General features: G+C 41.0%; 1 protein-coding gene across 9 annotated transcripts in view; it reads left to right on the plus strand.

Moving 5' to 3' along the window:
* Positions 1–22943, plus strand: part of LOC129772875 (rho guanine nucleotide exchange factor 7) — a 76871-nt gene that overhangs the window by 6661 nt on the left and 47267 nt on the right. For 2 of the 9 annotated variants that reach the window (XM_055776395.1, XM_055776400.1), the window contains exon 1: positions 18593–18767. The exons of 1 other annotated variant lie outside the window; for it this stretch is intronic. In XM_055776395.1, the coding sequence (XP_055632370.1) occupies positions 18759–18767 (9 nt within the window). In that variant the 5' untranslated portion in view covers positions 18593–18758. Of the gene's footprint in view, positions 1–17015; positions 18566–18592; positions 18768–22943 lie in introns of those variants that run through there. 6 more of the 9 variants (XM_055776399.1, XM_055776396.1, XM_055776403.1 and 3 more) reach the window with 6 other exon arrangements.

Raw genomic sequence — 22943 nt, forward strand, 5'->3', positions numbered from 1 at the left:
GGGATTGTATTTCTTGACAGCAACTTTTTTTTTTTTAATTAAAACAATTATTTCAGATTCATTGTTAGAATTTCAAACAATAAACTCCTTTCACCGTATTCAAAAGGCTTCTTATGCTTTAATAAAATTTCATTTACTTCAAATGCAATTGTGGCTGTTTCCGACTTCGAATTCGATTTCGAGAAAACTCGAGAAAACAAACTCTGCAAAACATTAATTTGGAGCCAATGATACTTTCTTTTTATTTTAATATTTTTGGGGAACGACTCCTTTTGTACATGACGGATTTTAGTAATGTGTAAATATCAGACAGGTGGTCGATTAGCGACCAGTAACTTTCGTTTCCATGCGTTTGAAGGTACAAATATTGTAAGGAGTGATGGTACTCACACTTATTCACACCCATTTCTACACATACACGCATTTTTCACCCACAAACTCATAAAGACGAAAGTTACGAATCGTTCATTCTTAGAGTCGCGTATGATTTTATACTTCTGGTGCGAATTGCGATTAAATGCTCCTCTAATTTACTCCAAATTTTGAAAAGCCGGCTGGAAAAAACGGCTAAACTTATCAATATGAAACGTTCACGGATGTTTAGGGAATACACTAGGCTAAAAATTTGTCTATGAACATTACAACTTACTGCGATATTTTCAGAATTATAGTGGATTTGGTAAAGCACTATAAAAATCCTGGTTTTGGGCTTTTTTTGAAATCGACGCAAAAAAATGAATTTTTTTTTCTTCGAAGTAACAAATTATCCTTGTGCAGAATTTATAGGAGTTTTCAAAACTGCTTTTCGATTTGCGGTGCGATTGTTGTTTTTCGAATTATTCATCATCAAAGACGAAGGGGTAATTTTTCATTCAAACTGAAATATCTCGGTGTGGGAAGGTCCTACAGGAACGTTTTTGGAACCACATAAAAGCTGGTTGATAAGGTTGATTGGATTTGCTGTTAAGTTGGTTAGCAAAAAATTGTGTTAGTTCGAAATATTCTTGAAAGAACAAAGATTTTTTTTTTCATTTCTTCCCGGTATTGATGCCCACTACATCTACACACACCTAGATAAAAATATGTACGTAAAATATTCTAATACCTGAAATTTGTAGCTTCAAAATCATGTGCATCCCATCAATATGGGTTCTTTTTTCACGAAGTTACAGCATGTTAAAAATCACTTGAAAATTCCAACTGCGTTTTTCTCGAAACTAGTTTTTTCAAACTGGCGTACACGATATCTCAAATTCTACAGAACCGATTCACGTCGATTTTATATGAATACAATCTGCATGCGTCTCTCTATCGCATGAGCCTCTAAAAAAATGATATTTTTTAAATTTTACAATTTTTAAAAAAATCGGGAAACGCAAGAAAAAACTTATTAACCGCATTTTGTTTTTCAAACGGTCACCATTTTGTCAAAAAAGGTATTTTTGACTTGTCCGAGGTTCATGCGATAGCGGCATCTTCACTGATTCATAATCTGTTCGATTTTTTTTTTATTTCAGACAACCAGAAGGGCTGGAATCGTGTACGCCATGGCACATTTTTTTTTGAACTCCCTAACTTTATCAGCTTGTAACTATTCTAGTTATAAATATTTTTTATCTAAGTCCGTAAGAAGTCCGAAATTTCCCAAGTTGGATTGAAACTTCGAACCGAACGTGCTGAAAATAGACCGAAGCAAGTACCTCCTGGTTTACACGGTTCTCTACTAACCAGGGGTCCTAAGCACGTTCCGGAACAACACCCAATACGTCTGTTCCTTTTTCGCGGTCAAAGCAACAGTCACGCTTGTTTGCGCTTTCTGACCTGGTGGACAACGTTTTGAATGCTTTGAATATTAATGATTCTCTTAAAAGCATAGTATTATGTTTGCTTCCGGTAGTGAGAACATTCTTGAAAGAAAAATGTGCCTTTTTAGCAGCGTTCATTTCCCTCGATGCCTGATTCAGTGCAAGAGGTCAAGGAATTGACCACTGTAATACAGTGGAATTGCAGAAGCATCATTCCTAAACTAGATCAATTTAAATTTTTAGTTCATAACTCTAACTGTGATGTATTTTCCCTCTGTGAAACATGGCTTTCTTCAGCCGACGAGCTGAATTTCCACGATTTCAACATTATTCGCCTCGATCGAAATGACTCGTTTGGTGGCGTACTATTGGGGATTAAAAAATGTCACTCCTTCTATAGAGTCACTCTCCCATCGATGACAGGCATTGAAGTTGTTGCTTGCCAGACACAAATCAATGGCATAGACCTCTGCATTGCTTCGATATATATCCCTCCCAGAACTACGGTAGGCCGCCATCAGTTCTTTGATACTATCGAGGCAATGCCGGAGCCGCGGTTAATCTTAGGTGATTTCAACTCCCATGGAACAGCATGGGGATCACTTTACGATGACAACCGTGCCACTTTGATTTATGATCTGTGCGACAACTTCAAATTGACAGTTTTGAATACTGGGGAAGCAACCAGAATAGCCAATCCTCCTGCACGGGCAAGCATGCTAGACATATCTTTATGCTCTTCTTCGTTATCCCTGGATTGCATGTGGAAGGTATTCCAAGATCCCCACGGTAGTGATCACCTACCAATAATTTTATCGATCGCTAATGAATCAAGCTCTCGTGAGTCAGTCAATATTTCGTATGACCTCACGAAGAATATTGGCTGGAGAACATTTGCGGAAATAATATCTGAAGCAATTGTTTCAATGCATGAACTTCCTCCACTCGAAGAGTATAACTTTATATCGAGTTTGATTTACGAAAGCGCACTTCAAGCTCAAAAGAAACGTGTACCGGCTACCACTTTCCGACGTCGTCCTCCATCACTTTGGTGGGACAAGGAATGTTCAAAGGTCTACCTTGAAAAATCATCCGCTTTCAAAAAATTCAGGAAAACTGGATTAGTGGAATGGTTTCTAAAGTACCAAGCTCTAGAAGCCAAACTAAAAGGTTTGATTAAAGCAAAAAAGCGTGGATATTGGCGGAAGTTCGTCAATGGTTTGTCAAGGGAGACCGCTATGAGCACTCTTTGGAATACGGCTAGGAAAATGCGTGGCTGGAACCATACAAACGAAAGTGAGGAATACTCTGACCGTTGGATTTTTAACTTTGCAAGGAAGGTTTGCCCCGACACCGTTCCTGCACAAAACGTCGTACGCGACATTCCACTTCAAAGCGATTATGAGAATTTTTCGATGGTGGAATTCTCAATTGCCCTTCTCTCATGTAAGAGCTGAATATTGTCCCGCATGACTGGAGACAAGTGAGAGTGATAGCCATACGGAAACCCAACAAGCCGGCTAGCGATCACAACTCGTATAGGCCGATTTCAATGTTATTCTGTATTCGTAAATTGTTAGAGAAAATGATTCTACTTCGTTTGGACAAGTGGGTCGAAACGAACAATTTGCTGTCAAATACGCAGTTTGGCTTCCGCCGAGGTAAAGGGACAAATGATTGTCTCGCGCTGCTATCTTCTGAAATCCAAATCGCATTTGCTCGCAAAGAACAAATGGCTTCCGTTTTTCTCGATATCAAAGGGGCATTTGATTCAGTTTCCATGGAAATTCTCTCAGAGAAGCTTCATAATCGTGGACTTTCACCAATTCTCAACAATTTCCTGTACAATTTACTGTCAGAAAAGCACATGATTTTCTCTCATGGCAGCTCGAAATCTTCTCGTTACAGTTTTATGGGCCTACCACAAGGCTCCTGCCTAAGCCCCCTCTTGTACAGTTTTTACGTCAATGATATGGATGATTGTCTAACTAGAGACTGCACGTTGAGACAACTTGCAGACGATGGAGTTATTTCCATCACGGGTACTAATCCCGTCGTTCTGCAAAAGTCGTTGCAAGATACCCTGAACAATCTGTTCACGTGGGCCCTCAAGCTGGGTATCGAATTCTCTACGGAGAAAACTGAAATGGTTGTTTTTTCTAGGAAGCACGAACCCGCCCAATTCCAGCTTCACCTATCCGGCAAAACGATCCAACACTCTATGTTTTTCAAATACCTGGGTGTATATTTTGATTCTAAGTGTACCTGGGGGAGACAGATTGCGTATTTGAAACAGAAATGCCAGCAAAGAATCAATTTTCTCCAAACAATTACCGGAACATGGTGGGGTGCCCATCCAGGAGACCTCATTCAGTTGTACAAAACAACGATATTATCAGTGTTAGAATATGGCAGTTTTTGCTTCCGATCAGCTGCCAGGATTCATATTCTCAAGCTGGAGAGAATACAATATCGTTGCTTGCGTATAGCCATGGGGTGTTTGCATTCGACACATACGATGAGTCTCGAAGTTTTGGCAGGAGTACCCCCGCTTACTCTTCGGTTCACAGAATTATCCTACAGATTTCTCATCCGTTGCAAGATCATGAATCCATTGGTGATTGATAACTTCGAAAATCTACTCCAACTGACTCCTCAGTCAAGTTTTATGTCTTTATACCATGAGTACCTTACCCACGATGTGCACCCTTCACCAGGCATCTCCAACCAAGTTTGCTTCCCATACTTCTGCAATTCCTCTGTCATTTTTGATCTGTCCATGCGACAAAAAATCCATGGAATCCCAGATCACCTACGCTCCGATCATATTCCGCCGATATTTTCGGCAGAATATGGGAAAGTTGGATCTGATAAAATGTTCTTCACTGACGGTTCATTCATAAACGGGTCCACTGGCTTCGGCATCTTCAACGAAAATTTCAGTGCCTCTTTCAAACTCAAAGATCCTTGTTCCGTGTATGTCGCTGAACTGGGTGCGATATATTACGCATTAGGGATCATTGAAACATTGCCCATCGACCACTATTTTATTTTTTCAGACAGTCTCAGCTCAATAGAGGCAATCCGCTCAATGAAAGTTGATAAACGCTCATCTTATTTCCTAACAAGAATAAGACAACTATTGAGTGTTTTGGTCGAAAAATTATTCAAGATTACCTTAGCATGGGTTCCCTCTCATTGCTCGATTCCGGGGAATGAGAAAGCGGACTCGCTAGCTAAGGTGGGCGCTTTAGAAGGCACACTTTTTGAAAGGCTAATTGCTTATAATGAATTTTTCCACATTCCTCGTCAGTATACGCTCGTAAGTTGGCAGCGCATGTGGAGTGGTGATGAGTTCGGTCGTTGGTTACACACGATTATCCCTAAGGTCTGGACGAGTGCATGGTTCAAGGGATTGAATGTAGGTCGTGATTTCATTCGCGTGATATCTCGGCTTATGTCCAATCACTACAACCTAAACGCGCATCTCTATCGCATTGGGCTCGCAGCAAACAATCTTTGTGATTGTGGCGATGGCTACCACGACATTGAGCATGTTGTCTGGTCGTGTATCCGGTTCCATACTGCTCGCTCTCAGCTCTCTAGAGCACTGAGAGCACAAGGTAGACAATCGGAGATCCCCGTCCGGGATATCTTAGGTAGCCGTGATCCCGATCTTCTGCTTCATCTATACCTGTTCCTCAGAAACGCCGATGTCAACGTTTAATGATGTTTCCTTCGTTGTGTCCCCGTTTCATATCCCTCCTATCCGATCGATAAACTTTTACTTAGTCGCGGCAATACATACACACACTCTTTACAGATGCACGGGTTGTACCGCTCATGACAACTCTACACGAGCTGATGATTGCGCCGGCTAGTGACCATTCTATCCTGGATTCCTCGAGTCGACAAAGACGCACCACGCTAGATATGGGGTACAGACTAGGGGGGCGTTGCTGATTAATGGTCAGCTGCATCCCAATAGGAAGTATCCCGTGTCGGGCACACGTACAGAGCATCGAAGACTGCAACATACCAATTATGAGCTTGTAATTACTAACCTCGAGCCAACCGCGAGTAATCGGTTACATATTACTAACATAGTTGTAAGACAAAAATTGTCAAAATATTGGACTCCCGGCCCCGTCAGGCTAACGCCACATGTGCCTTAATAAAATATATATTTTGGGAAAAAAATTTTTTTTTTCTCCGTTCAATTTTTGTTTTATTTTTTTCTAAAGATAGATGAACAAATAATGGTATGATGGATAATGAAAATATTCTTTGTTTTATTTTTAACGAAGCTCTAAAACACGTCCGAAATTCATGTCTCTACACTAGATTACCTCCTTAAGCAATAACCGTAAAACAACGCATAGCATGGAGGGGCGCCTAGCATGCGTAGCGAAAAATCAAAAGAGTATTGGTGTAATGTGATGTTGTTTGTTTCAGTTTTGCGAAGAACAAAGAGAGGTTATTGGTTTCATGTACGGACTGAAACAATGGATGTTGCTTTACTCAATTGAAAGAAGAAATATAATACGGTGAAAAAAATTGCAATTGGAAATTCTTGGATTTGGGCGCCCAAAGAGTCGGGCGCTCCCGGCAAATGCCGGGTTTGCCGCCCGCACACTACGCTACTGCTCACGCATATCAGATTATGATAGATTGAAAAGTCGCGATCTTAATATATGTAGGGGAAATCAGGGTAAAACCGACACCCTAAGGATTTCCACATATTACCAAGATCTACCATGTGTCTTCGACTTTAAATCGTTACAGAACCTCTCTTCAACTATTTATGAACCATTCTACAGTATCTGTTGATTATTTTCCGAGTAGAACTTGAATTTTAATAGAATACAAAAATTGATGTTTTCAGGTGAAATAAATGGGAGTTTGGGTGAGATCGACATCCTGTCGGATAAAACCGACACCTTTGAAGAAACGAAAGAACACTTGTAACAATTATTTCAAACTATTAAGAGGTTATCTATATACTATGTGGACATTTTAAGATCCCTGCTTAGGTGAACATCCACGTGAAATGTGCCGATAGACGTTGAACGAAGGGTACCATGAACTCTGCCAGGCTTTTTTTGTTGATATGCCCGATTCAACGTTGGGTTTTGCTGGTTTATCAGATCAGCTTAGCCGTTTTGCCTTTCGAATATAAACACGAGGCATCTACAAAAAGTAAGAACACATCTTTCCTGTATGTGAAACACAAACCAGGTGTCGGTTTTATCCTGAATTAAGGTGTCGGTGTTACCCCGAATGGACTCGAAATTTCAAAACAATGTTTTCGAGCTTTGATTAGCAACAACACCACCTACCGCCTCACAAACTACACTGAACAATTTTCCAAAATTTTCCGACTTAAACTTAAATTCCACCTGCGAAATTTTACATGGACTGTCTTCTGTTTGCTAACCGGTTCTGATTTGTTGTTTGTTTTGACCGCAATGCGACTTCCGCAGCTGTGGGGTGACTTGAGCGGGAAGAAATGACAAGTGTGTATCAAATTATTTTCAAAAAATTGCTTCTAACAGCAAAATTCAGGGGGTGTCGGTTTTACCCTGATTTCCCCTATGTCTTCCGTAGAAGCTCACTTCACTTTCTCGAATGCACTTGCCCATTCTCCTTTCCCTTTCCTATACATAAGCAGAACTTAGCACCCAATGAGATCATTTCACTACAGCAGCTACACGAACTTCCCAAGAGAGGACTCAAGGCCAAGGGATACTTGATATACATCACCTGGCTATAAAGTTATGGCAACGAAGGAGAGAATGCTATTTTTTATCTATAACTAGCTGACCCGACAAACTTCGTCCCGCCTAAAATTTAGTTTTCGTTATAAAATTCACGTTTTCATACTGAGCGCACGTTCACGGGTCCAGTCGCATAAATCGATCTTCTAATCTACCTTTTAAAATTAACTTTTACTATAAAATTCCTAGTACTTCTACCAAAACCCGTCATTATGATATCAGATTATTTTCAGATACAATTCTCGTTCAAAATTTTTCAACAACTTGCAAATAGCATCTGTCTCCGTTACATGGAATAAATTTTTGATACAGAAAATATGATAGAATAAATACAGCCCTAAATCGGACAATTCGTTCCTGGAGTTTTGCTCTTATCAACACATTCGGCGATCTTTTTCTATTAATATAGATAGAAGAATATGTAGGAGTGCGTTTTATCACATTAAAATCCATTTCCACTTTCGAACAAAGATCAATTTCGTTTGCGCAAACATTGAATGAACTAATAACGCTTGTCACTATGTAGAATAGTGCGGGGCAAAACTGCGCATTGGCCTTTTTGAAGCAAACGAGCATAAAAATTCTACAACAGTGTATTCGTTTGACACACTATTACACCAGCAGCTCCACACATATCACGATACATTTCATGAAAGTGGCAAAAAGTTATGATGTAAAAAGAGTTTTGCGATGTTTTGATCTAATTTTTCCAATTTTGGAGATGACGATTTACTTACCTAAAATAACTGGAAAGTTCGAAACTACACTGTCTTCATTCTATAGTAGATGATAGTGCGTATTCGTTTTTGTGAAAAAGTTCAAGAGCTTTTCTAAAAAATTCGATTTGTTCAAAAATTGCTTGTGGGGCAAAGGTGCGCGGTGGCTGTGGGGTAAAAGTTCGCAATAGCGTTTTGCTCTGAAAAAAATTTATAAAATGTTTTCAACAAAATTTTTAACGGGACCCACAAGATTAAAGCTGATTTGAAGAAATGCTCAAATGGCCCGACAGAGGCTTCGGGAGGGAGTATCGAAGCGTCGGATTTGGGTAGACCTCGGTATTTCTGAATCGGCTCTGAGGATGAGGCTCATATTAGAAAGTGATTTACGATTTAAATCTTCTTTTATTGACATTTCTACTGGTTCTACTGCTGGGATGTGTCTGCGTGCACCTAGGGCGGTTCAGATAGATATTTACGAGTGAGCCAGTATCAGGACTGATGCGTCTTAGTCTGCATCAGGTTTATATGTCAAAAAAGAAATTATATACCGCGAGTATAGATTACGTACATAAAAATAATTTCTGTGGGAGCTTGAGTGTTCGAAATGATTTATATCAATATGGGTGGGACGAAGTTCGCCGGGTCAGTTAGTTTGTTAATAAAAACGAATTCTGTTTAAAATGTTGGACATTTTCGGATATCTTATACTGTCAGTCTCCTCCCTCTCAAAAATTTCCACGTGGTATGTTCGACCATAACACCCACTCTTCTCCGCCCATAAAAAAACTATAGAACACCCCCCTCCTGCCTACTGGACGGTTCATTTTTGGTATAAGTTATCCCAGAAGTTCAATTCCATAAGTGCGCAAAGGGGCAAAGGTGCGCAAAGGGGCGAAGGTGCGCATTTGTCTTTTTGTATTAAAATATGTATTTGTCCAACTACAAACACAACTCGAGAAATCCTTGTACTACGTTTCGAAGGTAATATATATAGTTACAATTTGGTACGCAAACGGAATTTTATTTGCTTTGATTTCAAGAGTTATTGGACGACAACAGTTAGGTGCGCACATTTGCCCCGCATTACTCTAATTGTAGAATATATGAGAATTAAATTTTCCGAATTTTCCCATTTTCCTTCAGAGTTTTCCGAAAATTTTCAATTGACATGTTTGGTTGAAATATGTGTAATATTTTTATGGAACCCCGCTCCATTCCAGAGGAGGGAGTGGTGTCATGCCACCATAGAAAAGTTTCTTGCCTCATAAAACCTACACATGCCAAATTTGGTTCCGTTTATTTGTTTAGTTTATGAGTTATGCAGGAAATTTATGCTTCGTTTGTGTGGCATCCACCCCTTAGAGAGCGGAGAGGGGTCTAAGCTATCATAAGAACCTTTCCCGGCCAAAATTAACATTTAATTTTTTTTTTAAATATTGTTAAAAAATATTGTTTAAAATTTTATTGTAAAATCTTATTAAATTTTACAAATCTAATCTGCGAAAAATATGAGAGTCTTGACCATTTTCGTGAATTTCTTGAAATTTGAAATGGATCCTATGACCAGATAGGTCAATTCCAAGACTCGACCATATATTCTCGTAGGATGGTGTTCTTCTAATTCAAATGAAAAAATTGTCATTCCATCGCCTCCAAAAAATATTAGCCTTAGGACTTGTCCATTTTCGTAAATTTCTTGAAATTTCAAATGGTTGCCATGACCAGATGGGTCAACTTCAAGACTCCACCATCTCAGAATATTCTCGTAGGATGGTGTGCTTCTAATTCAAATGAAAAAAATGTTATTCCATCGGCTACAAAAATTTTTTGTTGTAATTAGAAGTTATTGGTATCCTTTTATTGGTTTCTTCATCGACATAAAGAGGCTTGAAAATTCCGTTATCGGTTACCGCGTGATTGTTGTTTTTTTGCCGCTGAAGAGTTCATTTCGCTATCTGGATAGTGAGTGAAGTGCCCTGCCTGCAAGTGGATAGAGGCTTTCAACCTCGGAAAGTCAAGCATTGGTTTTTGTTTTGTCGCTGCTTCGCCGACATTGGAGATTTCGCCGAGTCATCGTGCCAACAGTGACAGTGCGGGTAAGCTTTCACCGACGACTGTGTGTAGTGGTGTCGTAGGCACATTCCCACCACCAACGAGCTTTCAGCACGCTCCCGTTCATCTGCACTGGAGTGCGTTCATAGGTGAAAAACATTAAATATACTGAGAGAAAATAAGTTTTTTTTTTGTTTTTGTGAATTATTTTATTGTGAAATATTGTTTAAAAAAAATACTTAGAATATAAGTGAAAATTTAAAATGGCAGAGAGTGTGGGACCTTCGGATATGGAGGTCTCTGACTCTAGTTCCCTCCTAACGGATAAAAAAAAGTCACTCAAACGTGTTCCAAATACGGAAGATTCTTCTGGGGACGAGTCAGCTAACCCTACCAAGCCTCCCTCCAAAAAACTAGCAAATCTCCCACCTGCCCTTAACGATCCCATTCTACCTTCAACCTCGTCTTCTCCTTCTGTTCTTCCCGCTCCTTCTCAACCTTCGCCTTCCCACTCTCAATCCCCGTCCTCGCCCCCCCCCCTGTTATTCCCACTCCCCGTGTAAAGGTCTATCCAGAAGATGCGCCCGGAACTGGTCCCTGGGTTGTTTTCTTCAGGCCTAAGCCAAATGGAAAGGCGTTGAGATTCATGCAGATCGCGAAAGATCTGGCAAGGTATACCTCCGTTTCGGAAATTTCGAAGGTTAGACCAAACAAATTGCGAGTTGTCGTGAATGATCGAAAAGACGCAAACAAGATTGTTGTCGATCAGCATTTTACAATTGAGTATCGGGTCTACATTCCCTCTCACATATTCGAAATTGAGGGTGTGATAACCGAAACGGGCTTGATGTGCGAATACATTACGAGTGAAGGTACCGGCCGTTTTAAAAAACTGCCCTCGACGACTGTTAAGATCTTGGGTTGCCGCCAGCTCGGAACAGTCTCCCATGAAGGAGAAGAAAAGAAATTTACGCCGTCCAACTCGTTTCGAGTCACCTTCGCTGGTTCAGCTCTCCCTGACTACGTGATGGTAGATAAATTGAGGTTAGCCGTGCGACTTTTTATTCCAAAGCCAATGACTTGTCTAAAGTGCAAGTCAGTTGGTCACACGGCTGCTTATTGTGCCAATAAAGAACGATGTGCCACTTGCGGAGAACAACATGAGGGGAAATCCTGCAGTGCGACTGAGCATAAGTGTCCATATTGCGGGGGATCCCCACACGTGCTCTCAGCTTGTGAAATATACAAGGCTCGCTGGGAGAAACAGAAGCGCTCTTTGAGGGAACGCTCTAAACGCACTTTCGCAGAAATTTTGAAGGGCGCTTCTCCACTGGCTCAAGAACAACAACCAATCAATACACACAATGTCTTCGCTACGTTGCCAGTTGACGAAATGGAAGCGGATACAGCTAACGGGGGCACGCCGTTTATTTCTCAAGGGAATCCCCGGCGCAAAAATGTGACCACTCCCAAAGTTCAAGGACAAGTCCCTCCGGTGATACCCCCTGTTAGCTTGCCCAAAAAATCGAGTGCAGCGGATAAGCAAAATCAGGTCCCTCCTGGCCTCCGTGGTAATAGTTCACCTTCGAACGACCCAGCACTCGAGGGGACATCAAAAACCCCAACTGTCCCTGTTTTTCCGTCAAGTTCAACTTCCCAATCGGGATTTATAAAGTTGTCTGATCTTGTGGATCAAATCTTCACGTGTTTTAATGTTTCCGACTCCATCAGAACCATTGTCACCGCAATGCTTCCAGTACTAAAGACAATTTTGCAGCAATTGATGCAAACATGGCCTTGCAATGATTATCTCTCTTGATGTCTAATTTAAATAGAGAGGTCGGAGGATCACTGTTTTACAGTGGAATTGTCGTAGTCTTATCCCTAAATTGGATACATTCAAATTTCTAATTCATAAACTCAATTGTGATGTTTTTGCTCTGTCCGAAACCTGGCTCTCTTCTCAAAATGATCTCTCTTTCCACGATTTTAATATAATACGCTTGGACCGCGATGACAGATACGGAGGGGTACTATTGGGGATCAATAAGTGTCACTCATTTTTTAGAATTGACCTTCCACCTATTGGAGGGATCGAAGCTGTTGCTTGTCATGCAAACATCAGAGGCAAAGACCTCTGTATAGTCAGCTTGTATTGGCCTCCGAGAGCTGCGGTTAGCCGCAAGCAACTTGTTGACATGTGCTCACTCCTTCCTGAGCCACGATTAATCTTGGGAGACTTCAACTCTCACGGAACTGCCTGGGGGGAACCGTACGACGATAATCGTTCATCGTTGATATATGACCTTTGTAACAGCTTCAATATGACCGTTTTGAACACTGGGGAAACAACACGTGTACCTAAACCTCCTGCTAACCCAAGTGCTCTTGACCTCTCGCTTTGGTCGAATTCACTATCGTTAGATTGCAAGTGGAATGTAATCCAGGATCCCAACGGTAGTGACCACTTGCCAATCAAAATTTCTATCACCAATGGGTTGAATTCTTCTGAATCAATAAACATGGCATACGACCTCACAAGACACATTGACTGGAAAAAATATGCGGACGCGATTGCTCTAGCCATCAATTCCAGAGATTGTTTGCCTCCATTGGAGGAGTATAACTTCATTTCTCGTTTGATCTATGACAGCGCGGTTCGCGCTCAAACGAAACCCATCCCAGGTTCCACTATTCGTCGAAGGCCTCCCAATCCATGGTGGGATGGCCAGTGTTCCAAGCTTTATGAAGATAAATCGAATGCATTTAAAGCTTTTCGGAAACGTGGAACCATTGAGAATTTTCAAACGTATTTGGACCTTGAAAATCAATTTAAAAACTTGATTAAAGGGAAAAAACGTGCTTATTGGCGAAATTTCGTGGGAGGTTTATCACGAGAAACGTCAATGAAAAAAATATGGAAAGTGGCTCGAAACATGAGAAATCGCTCTTCATCCAATGAAAGCGAGGAATATTCACATGGATGGATTTTTAATTTTGCACGAAAGGTTTGTCCCGATTCCGCTCCAGTGCAAAGAATTATTCGAGATATACCACAAGATAGGTGCGATCTTGATTCCGAGTTTTCGATGGTAGAATTCTCTCTTGCTCTCCTTTCATGTAACAATTCTGCTCCGGGATCGGATAGAATTAAGTTCAACTTGCTAAAAAATCTCCCTGATGTGGCGAAACATCGCTTGTTGAATTTATTCAATCGGTTTCTGGAGCATAATATTGTTCCAGATGATTGGAGACAAGTACGAGTTATAGCTATTCAAAAACCCGGAAAACCCGCGTCCGACTTCAATTCGTACCGCCCAATAGCAATGCTGTCTTGTATACGGAAATTGTTGGAGAAAATGATCTTGTTTTGCCTTGATCGATGGGTTGAAACGAATGGCCTACTCTCAGATACACAATATGGGTTCCGCAGGGGCAAGGGGACGAATGATTGTCTTGCGTTGCTTTCTTCAGAAATTCAAATGGCTTACGCCGAAAAAAAACAAATGGCTTCAGTATTCTTGGACATAAAGGGGGCCTTTGATTCTGTTTCAATAGAGGTTTTGTCAGACAAATTACAATCTCGGGGTCTGCCGCCTCTATTGAATAATATGTTATATAACTTGCTTTGTGAGAAACATTTGAACTTTTCTCACGGAGATTCGGCAGTAAGTCGGGTCTCTTACATGGGACTCCCCCAGGGCTCATGTTTAAGCCCCCTTTTGTACAACTTCTACGTAAGCGACATTGACAATTGCCTTACACAAAATTGCAGCCTAAGACAACTTGCAGATGATGGAGTGGTGTCTGTCGTAGGATCAAACGAATCCGACCTGCAAGAATCCTTACAAGATACTTTGAACAATTTTTCAACCTGGGCCATTGGGCTAGGGATCGAATTCTCCACGGAGAAAACAGAGATGGTGGTTTTTTCTAGGAAGCATAAACAAGCAAAACCAAAGCTTCAACTTTTGGGTAAACCGATCACTCATGCTATGTCATTCAAGTATCTTGGGGTCTGGTTCGACTCTAAATGTACTTGGGGGGCCCATATTAGGTATCTGAGTAAAAAATGTCAACAAAGAATAAACTTTCTCCGTACAATTACCGGCACCTGGTGGGGAGCCCATCCCGAAGATCTTATAATGTTGTATCGAACAACAATTCTCTCAGTGATGGAGTATGGCAGTTTCTGTTTTCAATCAGCTGCCAAAACACACCTCATTAAACTCGAGCGAATTCAGTATCTTTGTCTCCGTATCGCGTTGGGATGTATGCCCTCAACGCATACCATGAGTCTCGAGGTTTTGGCAGGCCTACTCCCACTAAAAGATCGCTTCAATTTATTATCTCTTCGGTTCCTCATCCGGTGTAAGGTTATGAACCCATTGGTGATCGGAAATTTTGAGCAGCTGATCGAGCTAAATTTTCATTCTGGATTCATGAGCTCATATCATGAATTCGTCTCCATGCAGGTTAATCCTTCTTCGTATATTCCCAACCGTGTTTGTTTTCCTGACTACATCAATTCCTCTGTGCATTTTGATCTGTCCATGAAGCAGGATATCCATGGAACATCAGATTATCTTCGATCGAGGATCGTTCCAACGATCTTCGATGCAAAGTATGGGGATATCAATTGTGATAATATGTACTTTACTGATGGGTCCTCTATGAATGAGTCCACAGGATTTGGAGTGTTCAACGAATTTTTTAGCACCTCACACAGTCTTCAGAATCCTTGCTCAGTGTATATTGCTGAATTGGCAGCGATACACTGGGCGCTGGACAGCGTCGCCTCACGACCTGTTGAACACTATTACATTGTAACGGATAGTCTTAGCTCTGTCGAAGCTATCCGTTCAGTGAGGCCGGAAAAGCACTCGCCGTACTTCCTTGAGAGAATACGAGAAATTTTGAGTGCTTTACCCAGACGCTGTTATGTCATTACCTTTGTCTGGGTCCCTTCACATTGCTCAATTCCGGGTAATGAGAGGGCTGACTCATTAGCAAAGGTAGGTGCAATTGAAGGCGATATTTATCAGCGTCAAATCGCCTTCAATGAATTTTATTCTTTAGTCCGCAAAAATACCATAGTTAACTGGCAACGCAAATGGAACGAAGATGAATTGGGCCGGTGGCTCCACTCGATTATCCCTAAGGTTAGCCTCAAACCATGGTTCAAAAGTCTGGACTTGAGTCGGGACTTTATTCGCACCTTCTCCCGACTCATGTCCAATCACTGTTCGTTAGATGCGCTACTCTTTCGTATTAATCTTGCCGACAACAATCTTTGTGTTTGTGGCCAAGGTTACCACGACATCGAGCACGTTGTTTGGTCGTGCGAGCTGTATCTTGTCGCCAGATCGAATTTATTAGTCACCCTTCGGGCCCGAGGAAGGCAGCCCATGGTGCCGGTGAGAGACGTGTTGGCTCGGTTAGACCTTGATTACATGTCCCAAATATATGTATTCCTTAAAGCTATCGATCTTCGTGTGTGGTTGTCCTTATACCCTTAGTTTTTCCTTTTCCTTTTCCTTTGTGAGAGATCGGATCCCTTCTTAAGAATAAGATTAAATGTAAATACATATTAGATATAAGATAGGTCTTAAACTTAATTGAGTGTGATGAGTGTGATTGAGAGTGTGAGTGTGATCATTGTCAACATATCCTCATATCCCCTCCTTTTCCTGAAGAAAATATGTCACCCTTCTAAACTCGAGTTGACCGCGAGTAATCGGTTTCCTATATTATTAACATTAGAATTAAGGAAAAATGTATATATACTAGTAACAATACAGTAAGGAGTTCGGCTCCTTTAAACCTATGTAACTGAGCCTGTAAAAATAAACGATTTAAATAAAAAAAATAAAAAAAATAAAGAGGCTTGCGCCCAATTCAGGTTGAAAGAAGCAGCAACTTTCAATGCGAATTATTTCAATTTTTCTTCCACTTTCAACGAACTTATGCGAATTCAACTACTCAATACGGTAGCAGAGAATGTTTCATGTTTCATCATTCATGATCTGTTGGTTTTTGATAGTTTCTGTCAATTTCATGGGGAACGCATTGCTTTTTATTCGCTGCTATCTTAATTATGGAGACGCTGGATAATTCACATTCTTAGATATCCTTTTCTACCGGCTATTCCGATTTCCATTCAGCAGGTCATATTTGCCTTTTTATAGCAGCTGAGGTTGATTCAATCTCATACATTAATGAGAGTGCTCAGCCCGCTCGCAGATTTGCGTTCTTTCCCCTTCCCCATGCAGCAGTTGTTGATCCATCGCCGCTTTGACTCAGTAGAGAAAGCGTCTGTTTGGCCCGGTTCCAAGTACTTGGGAGCGTCTCACTCCTCTCCTGGTCGGGGGTGTCTCCCTAGTGAGGGCGATGTGGTGCACATGAAGTGATTAGAGAGACGCGCGCGGTTGAATGACCGATTCCTTTCCCAGCGCTTCGGCTGATTCTACGCTCGCGCAAGATGCTCAGTAGCGCTTACTTCCAATGTCGCCGCGTCACATTGCGAGACGAAGGCGCGATGCTGATGCTCGAACGGAAGAGTAGAGCCAGGTAGAGCAGGTGCCGGTGGTGACGATTTTTGGCCACAGCTAATAATTATTTTGCACATATGAATGCTCTTCACCTCAATGTGAGGTGGGTTGTTGGTTGTGAACGGTCGCATTTACTCGCTAGTTGTGCTACGCGGTTAAATATTTTTCCGGGGAAAAGCGCACTTGTCTTAGCTGCTGCTGAGCGACCAGAACGAACGACTGTGTGACTCAAGCAAAGTCCAGAGGTTAATTTCGGGAGGAAATTAAAAGAAGAAGCTCAAAATAGTTTGTTGCTGATCTTTGTCTGCGGTGCGAGAGAGTTGTGTGTGGTTGGAGGTGGTTAAACAATCGTGGCAGATTTTTTTTTCTCCGGACGCAACATCGAGGGAAAAAGGGAAAGTGAGGACGAACTGAAAAGCAATTTTGAGTCATCTGAGAGCTGCTCAGGGTGGAAGAAAAAAAAACAATCCGACCAGCTGAAGGAAGGAAATTTATGCGACCTGGTGTCTGATGCCGTGCGTCTTCCGATTGCCTCATTTTGTTGGAGGAAATATAAATAAAACACATATATAGGAAAGCACACAAATATTTTTGGCATCACTCAATCGACAGTAATAAATTGCTGCTGGTGCACTGTTCGGTGATTCCACGGAAGGCGGCATTCGAATCATGCCGAAAATGAATCAAAATTACATGGTTCTCATATGGTATCTCATCATAGTCATCGTACTGATTTATCTATTTGCATTTTCTCAGTGACCAAAGATGATGAGGGGAAAAAATGCGATTGGGAACTTAGACGTTTATCTGTAGAACGGTATGCAGCTAGAATTATGATAAAACGACACTCGCAGAGACACATTCACACTCAGAGCAAAAGGACACACCGGCACACATATACTCGCACAAGGATTGCACACTTTTGCCATCGCACCGTTTGATGGGGACCACGTTGGATAATTAATTATACACATGATGTTTCACCTGCGCCCTTCTAGAATAGCAAACACATTCCCAGATATCAACGGGGAGAAGAGTCACGCCACCAAAAGATCCGCACATGTCACGAACCACCCCCCGTACCCCAGAAGTTTATTCTACCGCCAGCATCTTCCATCCTACAACCGAGAGACCTGTCATAGATAGTAATGAGCGTTCCGACGAAACAAAATAGCGCCGTCGAAAATCTGGGCGAGGAAAAGTCGCACCCCAAAGGAAAATGCGCATACCATAGCGAAAGTAATGTACACATACTTAATAATTATAATCGATATAAATAAATAACCGCGCCGTCGAAGAATGTGAGGGTTTGAGCGAAACGCATAAACAAATGTGCAACCCGTCGTCGTCGTTGTCGCTGTCGCGCGTTCATCAACATTTCGTCGCAGGCGTCGCAGGTTTGTCGTCGTGTCACTTGGTGTGAGCTTCTGGCTTCTGGAGAATTGCCCACACACGGTTGTGTTTGCCGATTGGCACCGTCAAGCACCGTCAGTTGCTAGGAAGTCGTCTAGTTGAACACATCGCGCGAGAAAAAAAGAAGCAGGAAGCGTCGTCAGTGCAAGCGCCAAAGCCAAAGGACGCTCGTCCCCGTGGAGGCAATCGGGCAAACGTTTGCCAATGGCTGTCAAACGGCTAACGGAAACGACACTGAAACCGAAAGTGTAAGTGTTTCGGCGGGATTTTCTTCCTCTGTGTCAGTAGAGCTGTGTCGGATAGATTTGAGAGGACATATGTGGAGGTTATATTTTTTGTGAAATAGAAAAAAGTTACTCAAATAGTCAAGTGAAATTGCAGCGTGCGTGAAAGTCAATGTGAAATATATTCCACAATTAGCCAGTTGCTTCTCGTGTGACGATGGTCAAGGTTCGTACCGAACGAATATTTAGAATCCACAATTTTAGAGTAAATGGCAGATGGGAGCGAAAGTGCATTCAATTCCGCTCTGTTGCGGCGCGGATCACAAGTTTTAAAAGTACATTAAAGGAGATGGTTTTACGACTTTATATCTCTATTAAAATCTACGAAACGATTTCCTTCTGATGTAAACTTAGTGCCCAGTAGAGAGATGTTGAAGTCAATTCGAACAAATTTTTAAACGATTTTTGATGAGCTGATGACGCTCTGAAATTTTTGTTTTATTTTCGAATTCTTCCAGCTCCCGAGATTTATCTAGTTTCTGAAGATTCGGTTTCAATCGGATGACCAGTATATGAAAATTATGCAATCGTTCTGTTTTAGAAACAAATAATTGGCGTTGTTTATTTTGTGCTGAATATTTTTTGCACTTTTATTGCTAAATTTCCCGCAATTTTTGCTGCCTTGTTTTATTTAGAAAAAATACAGCCGTAATACACAAATCTATTTTTTTGTGTTAAGTACGACAAGTTTCATCCTCTAAGTAGTAGTTTACACTTAGGGGAAATGACATATCAGTTATGAAAATATGGAACAGAATTTTATAAACAGTTTTTACTGTCAATGTAGTCTCCGTCAAAACACTTGCCTTTTCATATTCTGATGTTCGGCAAAGGTTTTTAATTCACAACAAAACAAATTTTATATAGTAGCAGCACAGTTCTGGAGAGCGTTGAGTATGTCGATCTTTGTGGGTAAAAAGTACGTTAGGCACTCAGTATCAATTTGCTTTTACCATTTGAAGAAAACTGCTGCAAATCTGAAATCCCTCGCTCTAAAGATTGTACAAAAGCATATGGAAAAAACACGAGTTCAACTGCATTCATGGTTTCCAGGCCTATCTTTATATATAAAAGAAGAATTTTCCCACGTACGTATTACTCATCATCACGGGAGAATGGCTGACCAGATCTACGTGGTCCATATATTTTTTGAGTTTGTCTTCACCCAAATTAGAATGATAGAATACCTTGGAGGGTATTTGAGATAAATAGGAAAATTCGAAAACTTGACTATGCATATCTTATATATAGAATACGGATATTTTGAATAAATAGGGAAGTTCTCTTGAAATGTATTCGTTATGTTTACCAATCAAAATATGCTCTAGAAATAAATTATATGGCAGAACAACGTTTGTCGAGTCAGCTAGTATGATATAAAATTATCCGAGTCCGTCCGAGGTATATAGGTGGTAAGTCTGCTTTTCTGATTTGGATTTGCTCTTTTGTTTATAGTTGCCTTGAACTCCTTCCCTGTTAGGAGTTCATCTAGGCGCCTTAGAATGGATCTCGATTTTATTAACTCACCTTTTTTTAACTTTTTTTTTGTGGTGAACGTGTTTATTTTGTGGGTGTGTGGGTGTTTTTCCCTGTACGTCACGCACATTAAACGGGATAATCAGTGTTGTGTTGCTATCCTGGAGGAAGCGATAACGTATCACATGTATTGGTGGTATTATTTTGCATAGTTGACAAGTTCTTTCTAGCACTTGGGTGGCCGTGACATGTTATTACGTATGTCGCGCAACTACGTCACTAATTATAAGTTTCAACCTCCAGGATTTTTAATTCCATCTCCTATTTCCTTTGTGTAAATGTGTAATTCTTGTATTATATTGTATTCTATATTATATGTTTAAAATTTTGATCAGGCAGCTATCGAATATGGCCCCATTTTTTTTTACTGTGTTCAGTTTGGAATATTATAATATGTTAACTTGGTAGCACTCTGTATTTGTTTTAAATTATTTGTAGTTAATGTTTGACAACATATGGAATCTGGAACGCTGAATGCGTCTGAATAGTACTTTTGATTTAATTCTTTAATTCTTTAATTTTTAATTAATTAGTTGTTTAATTATATAATAATTCTTAAATTCTTGCCCACCGTCGTGATTGCTGTTCGATAAATAATACGCTCGTTGGTTAACGGAATATTTCGTTAGCCCGATTGATTCTGAACGAGTTTTCTCGGTTATCTTCTAAGGTTTCCCAAAGATGATTCTCCGCTGATACGATTCAAGTTAGATACAGATTATGCGAAATGAATGAAAGAATATATCGTGGGTCCAATTGATTTTAGATGAGTTTTATTGGTTACCTTCTCAGGTTTCCCAAAGATCACTCCGTCCTCGCAATTGAGGTTTTCCTTTTCAGGACACCTAAAGATAATCGTGACACGTGAGATTTTCGGAATTTCATTTCGTCAAGTGGTCGATATTTAGCGTTTATATAATCACATCACTTGCCTCAGTGAATCCTGTTTCTACCTCTCCTTACCAACAACTATCCCTCCCATGATAAACGCTAGGGAACCACGCTATAGAGGCGACCCTTCTGGCCTTCGGGCGGCGAATATCATACTAAATTCCTTCCCTTCCCCTGGTGACTGTAAGGACGTGGCCGGCGTCGTTATTGACCATTTAAAGCTCGAATCACCGAGAATTGCACAAGGAGAATGATTTGCTAGTCCCAAGCGTCATTCTGTGTGTTATTTGTGCAGTTTGGTTGGTTCAGGTCAATCACGGAGAGCAACTACGAATTATACAGTCTACCCAAGCTCAAGCTCACCAAGTTTAACTTATTAGACTTCGTCCTTATATTAAACTGAACTAACTTACTCGTTGTGCTTGACGATCTGAACTAACGGTGACTTCAGACAACTTCGGATTGAACGATTAAAGTTTGAATTTGGACTTTGAATTTAAGAACTTGGACTGTGACATTCTCTTTCCACACAAATTTTTGAACGTTTCTAGAGGCGTCGACAGGCGCGTTTAAACTGCTCAGCCGGTATGGAGTTCATAATACGCGTCACATTTCGTTGAATGTGGTGAACATCGTCAAAACGGTCCCCTTTCATAGCGTTCTTTAGCTTGGGAAACAAGAAAAAGTCTGCTGAGGCGAGGTTCGGAGAATAGGGGGGATGGGTGATGACAGTCACTTTTTGTTTGGCTAGAAACTGCGCTACCAAAATTGCGATTTGCGTGGGCGCATTGTCATGAAGCAAAAACCATTCTCCAGATCGGTACTGGTCGGGCCACATATGCCGTATCCGTGCCAATCATCGTTCCAAGACACTTTTGTAGAAGACCGCGTTGGAGCAGAGATAGCGCCACTTCCCGATTTTAGTACGCGGTAGTCCCGGAACTGTTAATTGTTATTTGATTACTTTAATTTATTTTAGCCCTACTAACCGGGGTCGTAACACTTCTCTCTTTCTTTTTTTTCTTTATCTCTTTCTCTCTCACACTATCTGCTTCTCTTCTTTCTCTTCCTGTCTCTTTCTCTCTCTCTCTCTCTCTCTCTCTCTCTTCCTGTCTCTTTCTCCTTGTTTCTCTCTCTCTCCTTTCTCTCTTTCTGTCTCTTTCTCCTTGTTTTTCCTCTCTCTCCTCTCTCTCTCTGTCTCCTCTCTTTCTCTCTCTCCTCTCTCTCTGTCTCCTCTCTCTCTCTGTCTCATCTCTTTCTCTCTCTCTGTCTCCTCTCTCTCTGTCTCCTCTCTTTCTCTCTCTCTCTTCTCTCTCTCTCTGTCTCCTCTCTCTCTCTGTCTCCTCTCTTTCTCTCTCTCTTCTCTCTCTCTCTCTCTCTCTCTCTCTTTCTCTCTCTCTTTCTCTTTCTCTCCTCCTCTCTTTTTCTCTATCTCTCTTTCTCTTTCTCTCCTCTCTTTTTCTCTATCTCCCTCTCTCTCTCTCTTTTTCTCTATCTCTCTCTCTCTTTTTTTCTCTATCTCTCTCTTTTTCTCTATCTCTCTCTCTCTTTTTCTCTATCTCTCTCTCTCTTTTTCTCTATCTCTCTCTCTCTTTTTCTCTATTTCTCTCTCTCTCTCTCTTTTTCTCTATTTCTCTCTCTCTTCTCTCTCTCTCTTCTCTCTCTCTCTCTCTCTTCTCTCTCTCTCTCTCTTCTCTCTCTCTCTCTCTCTTCTCTCTCTCTCTTCTCTCTCTCTCTTCTCTCTCTCTCCTCTCTCTCTCTCTTTCCCTTTCTCTTTCTCTTTCTCTTTCTCTCATTCTCTCTTTTTCTCTATCTCCTTCTCCATTTCCCTCTCTTTCTATTTCTCTCTCTCTTTCACTCTCCTCATATTCTTCTCTCCTGAAATACATCATTGTATCTAACATTTGCGGGCGGA

The sequence above is a fragment of the Toxorhynchites rutilus genome, chromosome 3 (genome assembly GCF_029784135.1).
Source record: "Toxorhynchites rutilus septentrionalis strain SRP chromosome 3, ASM2978413v1, whole genome shotgun sequence".
Lineage (NCBI taxonomy): Eukaryota > Metazoa > Arthropoda > Insecta > Diptera > Culicidae > Toxorhynchites > Toxorhynchites rutilus.